General features: G+C 44.6%; 1 protein-coding gene across 2 annotated transcripts; it reads right to left on the bottom strand.

Moving 5' to 3' along the window:
• Positions 1–3899: 3899 nt before the first annotated feature.
• tpd52 (tumor protein D52) lies at positions 3900–8318 on the bottom strand. 2 transcript variants are annotated; one of them, XM_088318820.1, is made up of 7 exons: positions 8142–8318; positions 5956–6083; positions 5649–5797; positions 5366–5467; positions 4823–4864; positions 4557–4605; positions 3900–4467 (listed from the first exon to the last, which is right to left on the bottom strand). In XM_088318820.1, the coding sequence occupies exons 1-7, from the start codon at positions 8158–8160 to the stop codon at positions 4357–4359; spliced, it is 600 nt and encodes a 199-aa protein (XP_088174946.1). In that variant the 5' UTR covers positions 8161–8318; the 3' UTR covers positions 3900–4356. The 2 variants fall into 2 exon arrangements, with proteins under 2 accessions (XP_088174946.1, XP_088174947.1); XM_088318821.1 differs by lacking the exon at positions 4823–4864.
• Between the last annotated feature and the right edge of the window lie 1789 nt (positions 8319–10107).

Here is a 10107-nt window from a genome sequence, read left to right as displayed (position 1 = left end):
CAGCTCCTTCGCCACCTTGCAAAACAAGCACATTGACGCACAACATTATTGGGAGCTTCGGCTTTTTTTGATTCATTTTTCAAGACGAGTGTTCATAACCATGTTCAGGTTCTCCACGATGCCTCCCGTCCCAACCGGCGTCCTCGTCACCCTGCAAATAAATAAGACAGTTCATCGACCGAGTGCGGGTGGCTTTATTGGTCAATGTACTCCTCACCTTGGTCCAACTTGCTCTTGGTGGCGCCGGTCCACAATCCTGAAACCAACCGACACGAAAGCAAAGTGACTTCCTCAAAGCAAAAGCTGCTCTGCATCCAGACAAGCCAAACAACGCCAACATTTCTTGCCAAAAGCACTCAAGTGACACGAGTCCAACCATCGGCTCGAAAAACACACTCCATACCTGCCCTCATCACCGTCAGACCTTTCCGAGCACAAAACGACGACGAGCTTCCCTCGCTACACTCAACCAAGGCAAAGCACAAAGCACAAAGCTCGCTACACTGCCCCCTCCTGGTCACCATTTGCAAGCGCCCCTCGGACACATTCCACTTTATTCTTCATTTGTGGAACGACTCCTTTTCCTGCAAGTCCAAAATTGGGTGACCTCCACCCGACGACGTCCTTTTTTTTTTTTAGTCAATGGCCGTCGGTTTTGTGACCTTTGTCCAGCCTTTCCTCTTCCACCCTACGAAACAAGCACACAAATTTCATCCCGGTGCTTTTGTCCTTTCTCCGCCTCCATCCTGCAACAAGTCAAGTGCATTTGCAATCGTCCTTTATTCACAAGAGAGTCTCCAAAAGAGCCCGTTTGAGCGGGCTTGGCGGAAGAAACCTGGAAAAATGACCGGAGCGCGAGGGACCCATCCCCTTCCGGGATGAGCGGGCTGCAACGGAGACGGCAACATGACACAATGTCGAGCAAAACAACAGACTCCATTTCGGGAATCCAAACATTGCACCGAGACTCCACACGAGCAGTTCTTGGAGACCTGGACCTGTCAAACGAGGCCAAAACAGCCAAGGAAGGTGGCGGGCGAGTCAGCGACCTGATTGGAGCGTCAACTTTGTGGCGTTCCATCGTCCGTCCTGCAAAAGGCAGAATGTGCAATTCGTGGCGTGCCGCTCACTGGATTGCGCACGTGTAGAATTTTAACCGTCGGCCGGTGGGTCTCGGCGCCTCTCGGACCATCCCGCCTTACGACAACCTGGCGAGGCGGGGGGGGGGACAAGTCCAAGAGTGACTGTCAATCAAATCCATGTCATGCACAAGTCATGGGCAAACTCAAGACGGAATACCAGGAGGAGCAGTTCGGCCCGCCTCCCGACACTTGCGGATGTACTCGTGACCCTGGTCCAGGTCCTCTTGTTGCCCCTCAGCAAATCCGGTGGCTCCACAATCCTGAAACACAGAGAGAGAGGAGAGGATCGTGTCGAGCAATATGACGGAGTCTTCCAGCCTGCAAAACACGCACGCACCCTTACTTGTGAACGACCAACTTTATTTTATTACACAGTACGGCAAAGACGGAGAGGGACAAAAAAAGAAAACACTTTAGACAAGAGCAGACATTCCCGTGAATTCGGTGTCCAGAAATGTCACGCAGGAGCTGAAACTTGACGCCAATTTATTTTCCGCTGGTCCGAGGTCCTCCCGCTTGCTTTGTATTGAAGGCTGCCGCGTTCATTTTCAGCTCTGCAGAGAAACAAGAGAAGTTAAGTTGATATCCCGACACGTTCATTTTGGATGACAAATACGAACTCGATCGGCGCTTGCTAAAGAAAACGCACGGTTGAAAGCCGTCGAGATAATGCATCGTATTTATGACGGCAAATACGTTTTGGTGGCCGACTTTAGCGAAAAACCATCAAACCAAACGTGTAAATCTCCAAAAATACTTTTAAACGGTACTTTAACTCTTCATTTTAACGCGACACGTGCACAATAAGACGGTACAATTTTTCTTTTTGACAAAACTTACCTCAAATTGGACAGATGATCCGCAAAAGGAGTCAAGTTACAAGTCCAAGTTGTGGTCCAAATCGGATCAAAGTGTTCCCCGACCGGAAATTGGAGAAATGAACGGTTGCGAGGTACACGATGGTCATAAATCAACCGGCAATGGAAGAATAAAGTCGCAATTTTTGATTGCAGTTGGCGCAAAAAAGGTTTTTAATGTGAAGTATTGACAACCTGCGTCAAGCATTAGACAAAAATCACATTCACAAGTTTGCAAAAAAAAAACAAATGACAAGGAAATTGCACATCTAATAAATACTTCAGCCCATGATTAAAAAAAAAGTTCAGATGAGGTGAATGGGACAAAACCATATTTTTCTTTTTTACCATGACAGTAAACGTCATGAGACCAGAGAAGGAAGTCAAAAATAAAAAAGGTTATTTATAGCACCTGAAATAAAATGCATCATATGTCAAACACAGCAACAATTAGTAAAAAAAAAACAGTTCACTTCAAGAACAAAGTCATCAAATGTGTAATTTACGACACTTAAGACACAAAGCAAAAAGAGCTGGCCAGCATTAAAAACAAACAAAAACATTTTAAAAGCGCTGCAAGGAATAGAAAGCACAATGTGCAAAATCAAGCAAAGGGAAGTGAATTGTGACATGCTGTGCTCAAGTGCGCAAATCATGCAAGAAGCAAAATGGCAAACAAACGACAAACATTTGCTCGTGTGTTCACTTAGCTGAGGACGGTCACGCGGTCCGACGCCATCTTGCCTCGTCTGCGGCCTGTTCTTGACGATTAGCTTCGTCCTCACCTGGCTCCAATCGACCTGCAGGCAAATTGACCAAGGTGCACCTCAGAGCGATGGTATAAAATGCTACGATAAAACAAACAAAACAACGTTTGAAAGCCCGGCACCAAAGAAAGGGAATAATGTGCTAAATCAAACAAAAGGAAGTGAATTGTGACGTGCTGTGCTCAAGTGTGCAAATCATGCAAGAAGCAAAACGGCAAACAAACGACAAACATTTGCTCGTGTGTTCACTTAGCTGAGGACGGTCACGCGGTCCGACGCCATCTTGCCGCGTCTTCCGCCTGTTCTTGATGACTCGCTTCGTCCACACCTGGCGCCAATTGACCTGCGGGCCCGACGTCACGTCCGCCCAAATTGACAAGGATGCGGCCCAGAGCTATATTATAAAATGCTCCTATCAACAATGAATAACAAAAAACATTTGAAAGCGCGTCACCAAACAAAGAGCACAACGCGCGAAATCAAGCAAAAGGAAATGAATTGTGACGTGTTGTGCTCAAACCTCAAACGCAGTCGCGTCCCTCAAGTGTGCAAATCGTGCAAGAAGCGAAATGGCAAACAAACGACAAACATTTGCTCGTGTGTTCACTTAGCTGAGGACGGTCAGGCGGTCCGACGCCATCTTGCCGCGCTTGCGGCCTGTACTTGATGATTCGCTTCCTCCACACCTGTCTTCGATTGAGCTATAGGCCTGACGTCCGGTCCGCCAATCCAAGCCTTCTTCTTCCACTTGTAATTCACCGGACTTTTGCACACGAGCGCCACCCGGTGACCACATATTTTGTTGTTGCTGAACGTTTGTAGGTTTTCCCATTAAAATAAATCCGTAAATTAAATACTTTAATTTTGAAGGCCAAGAAACACCACCTCCGGTTGAGTTAATGTGAGACTTTCTGTCTCCATCTAGTGTTCAAATCATGAAATGCAGGTAATGTGCATTTTCTCAAATTTACTTACAACTCTTTGTAGAGCGCATTTCACAACAGTTGGAGCTTTCCATATGGTGAAATATAAATTAGCGCGAAATTAGAACACAAATTAATAATTTATTCATACAATTTATAAGAACATTTTACAGATTTATCTGGCTGTAATTTAATAAAAACTAGCAACAGTTGAGCAGTTTCGTAGCTTTATTTTTTTTTCAACAAAATCCATGATAACGTGAGGGACTATTGTTAAAAAATATCTTTAAGCGCACTGAGGAAAAAGTGTATTTGACTTTGAAAGTGAGTGTGTCACTGTCAAACAAAAAGTCTTATATTTTTAAAGTGTATTGTAAGAAACATAGCAACCTTAACCAACAAAGTGATCAAATGTTCACTTTAGCTTTACTACCTTCAGCGTGTGTTTTAAACCACTATAAATAAAGCTGATTTGGCTCCAAAAATGTCCAAACTAAAATATGATGAAACTATAATGTGTGTGTGTGTGTGCGCGCGCGCGGTTAAGTGGAGTGAGCGTGCGGTGCAAAAAGCGATGTGAAGAAGCTGCGCGGCTTTAATGAAGGCAGGTTGCTGACACCTTTGAAGACTTTTAGAGGGGTGACAATGTGGGGGGGGGGTCACAAGGTCAGTGCAAGGGTGTGTCTAGGCTGGTGGGCGTGTCCTGGTGCTGAGCTTCCGCGTTGTCGGGAACACTCATCTGCTCGCCGCCCTCCATCTCTGATGGGCTCCTCTTGTTCTGGAACAGGAAGTAGAATTTTGATGCAGACCCGACCCATTGTTGCCGAGCCAACTGGAGGCTTTCGTTGTTTTTTTTGTTTTTTTTACCTTCCATGTTCCCACTTTCTCTTCAAATGATTTGAATGTGGGAGCGTTCCTGGGGAGGAAATTTGAAACATGCAAAACATGTTAAAAGGCAGCTTTTTGTACTATTTCCTATTAAGTTGAAGAAATGATCGTTCTGGTAAACTCAAACGGAAACTTTTTCAAAAGTAGTCAACATGCATGAAAATAAAAAAAATCTTAATTTGACACAATTGAGCAGACAAAATTAAATAAAATGTGCGACGGACACAAGAATGCATCCTTCTTACCTCATGACAGGCATGCTAGCCGAGTGCTGCAAAGAGCGCTTGCTAGTCGGCAGCGTTAAGAAAAAGGTGGAGTGAGCGGGGGATTAGTTCTCTTTTTACAATGGTACTCGCCGTTGCACGTTTAACACACGCACACCCCAGCTCACATGCAAAAATTCACACGCACAGAAAATCGCATACACACCCTTTGACCCTTATGGACCCCCCCCCAGCCAGCAGCTTGCATGAGGTTGCATTTCAGAGTAATCATCAGCTTTGAGGAGCCTGCTAATCTTGTTTGTGGTTTGCCACAAATCCACGGAGGAAGGATGACAGCGGAGAAGTTGGATTAATAGCGTTCTTAGCGCTTAGGGGTGGGGGGGCGTCGACTCGAGTCTCGGCGGGGTTAGCAGGTTCTGGCCGTTTGGTTTAATAAATAACGACTAATAGAGGCCGCGGCACTAATTAAGAAGACGCGCCTCCGTTCGCTGTCGTCAAATCGACAACTCATGGCAAAAAGATGTTTTCCTTTTTAACATGGAGAAAAATAACGTCGTGGCTCACCTGACGTCTTCCAGTTTGCGGCTGATGGCCAAGCTCACGTTGGACAAGGCCGCCGTGGCCTTCAGGCCGGCGTGGGACAGCGTCTCCGAAGTCCTCCTGTACCTGAGAGGAGAGCGACGAAAAAAGTTGCTCACGTTTTGGCTTGTCACAAGCACACGTCGTCGTCCATTTCCAAATGTGGAGGATTGCGCCATTGGCGTGTTTTCATTTTGGAACATTTTGTTTTTAGGTGAGGCGGTGGTAAAGTTTGGGAGAACAAGAGCAGAGCGAGCGCCGAACGTACGCCGACGAGGTGGTGACCTCCTGCCAGGTTTTGGTGAAGTTCTGCTTGAGCTCGTTGAGGGGCGTCACGCCCAACTTCCTCTTGATGTCGACGAGCTGTCTCTCCTTCACCACCAGAACCTGCGACAGCGTCAGGATCTCGTCCTCCACCTGCACGCAAGCACGCACGCCACTTCTTTGATTCACTTTTGCCACGGCGGGAAAGAGTTCACAAAGTGCGTTTCCCTTTCACGGTCGAGGAAATGAAGTCAATCATTTTTGATAATCGGGAAATTCCCGCAATTTAGCGGCACAAAATGACAGCTAACCCTCAACAACTCCGCTTGCAGCTCGTGGCGTTCCTCCTCCGTCATGACGGGCGTCGGCGACGGCGGTCCCACGCTCATGGCCGCATCCTGTCCCACCTCGGTCGCCGGATCCAGATGCTGAAGCGGGCCTGCAAGGTCAACACAAGTTGGATTGCGACAAAGTCCGGGTGGAAAAGATGGCCAGCAGGCGGTCCCGGGTGGCTATCGACCAGAGTAATGGAAGAGGAGCATCAACGGAGGGTGAGTTCACGCACGCACTCGCGCACACTTTGATGACGGTGGGAGCAGCAGGACATCAATAATATAAAGAGGCTTCTACGTGGAGAAATTTCCACGCCATCAAAACGAGGAGTGGCGAGGAGGCAAGTGGATGTGCGCGCATGCGTCTCACATCCCTCCACGCTGGAGGTCCCCTTCACACGTCACGTGAGCCAAGCGAAAGGCGTAATCTGCCGTGGCCCAGATTACAGCCTGGCCGCCGTTAATCCGGGCCGGGGCCTGCCCGGACATCTTTTTTTTTTTTTTTAATTATTATTTTACTCTAGTCAACCAAAATGGACGCCCAACGAATGTCAGTTTTATGTATTCATCTTCCAAAGGTGGTCAGATTTTCTTTTCTTTTTTTTTTCAACAATGATTAACATTTGTGTGGCCGTGAATGTTTATAAATTATATGCGTCAGGTAACTAAAAATATTTGTACTTGTATTTCAGAGTAACTCCACTTTAAAAAAAAAAAAACGCTTAAAACAGGTCAGGACGTGCAAAAGACACTTTGAATCCTCACCGATCCAGTTTGTGTTTTTATTACAGATCGCAGGGGTACTTTTTCTTTTATTCCGCTAAAATTTGTCCCATTGAGAAGCGGACATTGTTGGTTACGTGACGTCCGCAGCTACCAAACGGGAACAAGCGTCCGTTTGAGCGTCCTGATGGGTCGCAGCATCAAATCAATTAGTGTAATATTTGCTGCATAGCGTGTCACATGATGGGCCTGAAAACCAAAATCACGAGACAAAAGAGGCGAAGGGGGCTGCCCCACTATGGGGCGGGGGGTGCTGGGGGGATATTTTGGGTCACATGTAAACCAAAAAAAAGAGGAACAAAATAAATTGTTGAAATATGATGTCGTCTCGAGTGCTGGTGCTTTGAGAAAGTGCGCTGGTGGAAATCAAATCACAAGCGAGCACTCCTCATGCTGCTCATCATCAATCGCATCCGGAAGATGCTAAGAGGGGGAAAGCATCGCTGGCCAGCTTCGATTCCAGCCCCAGACTGGAGGGGAAGTCTGTTGCCATGACGACAAAGCGCCTATAAATAGGAGCAATGTACACTATTAGCCCGATAACGTCGCACGAGGTTAAGCCTTACCTACAAATTGAGGATAATTCATCCAAATGTCCGCTTAACAGGCTACAAAGCGGTTAGATGCTGCCAAAAAAATATATATTAATGAATAACTTCTTTTGTAAGGGGCGTTTGTCCTCTAGTCAATTCTTAAAAATATAATTCAACAAAAGATCACAGTACTTCTTCATATTTATGCACGTTTGTACGTTTTGCGTTTTTGTTTTGCAGTTTGCTGAGATTGTAAACAATATACTGAGAAAACAATCTAACAAAACACTCAAAGTACAAAATAAAGTGTGTTAAAATACTCAACACATAATAGACTAAAATATAAAAACAGAAGTTACTTAAATACTCAACATCCAAAAGACAAAAACGTGAGCAACTCATCATGTAGTGTCCTGGAAGACAAAATACATTTGACATACTTGTGCTCGCTTCACTTCCTGCTTTTATTTGCTGACATGCGCACTCGAGACTGTGTGTGTGCGTACAGTCAAAGATTATACACACGGTCAAGAAAACCACATCTCAAAATATATATAACCGCAATAGACGCGTGGCGTTTGAAAACATTCCCGGGTAGTTTTATTTATTTATTTATTTTGGGTGGTTTGTTGCAGCAAATGAGTTCCTCGTTCGTCCACGTTTACTTCCGCGTTGAAAATTTCTTGACATTTCAACCTACAAAGGACCACCTTGAGGTGTTAACGTTAAAATTTAAGTTGGGGCGCAAACCAAGAGAGTTCACTTACCTGAAACTCAAGTTTCTGTCTTTTTTTTACTTTTTAGTTGGTTTTCAAAGCGACAGCGAGACATTAAAAAGGTGCGAATTACCTTCCTCGTTGTCCTCCATGAATGCGTCGAAGCAGGGATTCGGTGGCGGAAGGCAAAAGTTGCAGTTCGGTCCAGTCGCGACACGCTCTTTGAGCGTTGTAATTGGGGTAGTTGTTCTTTTTATTCTTCTTCGTGTCTTCCTGGTCGCTGAGTGGCTGCCATTCAAGGCGTGGGAGGCGGGGCCTGCTGCTTTGACGTCAGCGCGTATAAGTGTAAACAGAAGTGAGCACGTGGGTGTCAAAGCAATGCTGTCAACTTTGCGCATGCGCAATAAAACTCATTTCGACCGATGGGTTTCTTTCAAAAATAACGCCGGAATTCTTATCTATTGAAATAATAAGTGAATGGGTGTAACATTAAATGTACTTTGAAGCTACTTGATGCGTATTCCATACAATTAAATATGTTAAAATTGGTGAAAAATACACGTCTTCTTTTGTACGGTGTACTGAATGAGAAAGGCCGTTCTTTTTTTGGGGGGGGATATAAGTTCTGAAACCAACTTTATTGATATTCAAAAACAATAATCATTGGTTCAGTGCATATATTTGTAATTAATAAATACAATGACAGTGTTTTGTAGATGAAATATTTAATTCATTTCATCATTACAGAGCTTATTGTTTTTTATGGTCTGTGTATAATAAATTGCTTCTTTTATTTATTTATGTTCTTTTTTTATATATTTAATTGGTGAAAGACTTTGTGTTCTTTCTATGTAATATACAGTGGAAGCTCCAAAGCAGAACAATTGACAATCGTATCAGTCATATAAGGATAGAGCGGAGCTAAACACAGCATAATACAACTAAAATAAAGTAAAACCACTCAAGCTTTTTGGACACATTTTTACTGGGCTTTAATTTGAGTGGTGATGCTGGAGCAATGCATCGGCAAGACGTGCCTGCAGGCCGGCCAGTCATCCATTATGCGAGTGTGACACATCGCCAAACAACCAACCTTCATGCTGTCTAAGGCCGGGTTATGCCCCCGCCGCTGTTCACACGCTGTCCGCAAAGCCTTTAATTGGACGCCAGTGAAACGTTACACCCCGGCTATGCAAACTATCACGAATGCACAAAGCAGGGCGCACACACGGGGCGAGGTTCTCATGACTGGCCGCCTCTTGCATGCAACTGCAAAGATCCCGAAGTGGACATTCTATACTGTACAGGACAACAACATTGTGGGATGGATGTTTGATGCAACTACTGTTTATTGACATGTTCACAGTTTTTAAATCAAGATTATAGTCTTTAAAAATAAACAAAAAGTAATAAAGTCATTACATTATAATTTGAGTAATAGTTTTCTGGCTAAAACTAAATATTGGATGCTGTGTAGTCCATTTTCATACATTCTAACATATGGAAGCTCCTAATTCTTCGATTCGACTTTTACCACGGCGCAACTGTTGGGCCGGTGAATGGATAGTCTTGTGTTTCGCTCTCTCCCTGTACAATGAGTTACGATTCTGATATGCATTGGGCCTCAACATAGTTTATGTCAGGTCAGGGATTTTGACAGGGGTCCCCGACACCTCAAGGATGGAAACACAGGAACGGGTCCCGGTTTAGACGAGATGTCGCAGAGGAGCAACATCAGGGGAGTCCACACCTGTTCTCGTCTTGAGGGTTTTGGATGGCCATGTAAGGGCAAGTTGGATGAGAATGCATATGCAACAAGGGGGAGAATTGGATATTTGTGTCTTTTGTTAGCTTTCCCTATAAGAAGGGAAGGCTCAAGAGGAATGGGACCTTTCTTTTGGGGAACTTCTGGCATCAGCTGATTTGTGTATTCAATATGGACAATAGTAAAATACTCCAAATTTTAAAATAATATTACATCATTAGTGATGTAGTTCATAGTTGTTTTGATAGTATTATTGTATTATATATTTTCAGGATTTTTGCATATCGACAATCATTTATTCGCATAATAAAACATACTTTTAACTATTATGGTG

This window comes from Idiotropiscis lumnitzeri, chromosome 16 (assembly GCF_059441095.1).
Source record: "Idiotropiscis lumnitzeri isolate Australia: NSW breed Sydney's pygmy pipehorse chromosome 16, RoL_Ilum_1.0, whole genome shotgun sequence".
Taxonomy (NCBI): domain Eukaryota; kingdom Metazoa; phylum Chordata; class Actinopteri; order Syngnathiformes; family Syngnathidae; genus Idiotropiscis; species Idiotropiscis lumnitzeri.
This window is presented reverse-complemented; position numbering and strand designations above follow the sequence as displayed.

Excerpts from the sequence above, each read along its gene's own strand:
- tpd52 (XM_088318820.1), bottom strand. Across the intron at positions 4,865-5,365 it reads CGCAAACTGGAAGACGTCAG|CAAGCGCTCTTTGCAGCACT; the intron begins GTGAGCCACGAC and ends GCTGCCGACTAG. Across the intron at positions 4,606-4,822 it reads GCTAGCATGCCTGTCATGAG|GAACGCTCCCACATTCAAAT; the intron begins GTAAGAAGGATG and ends TTTCCTCCCCAG.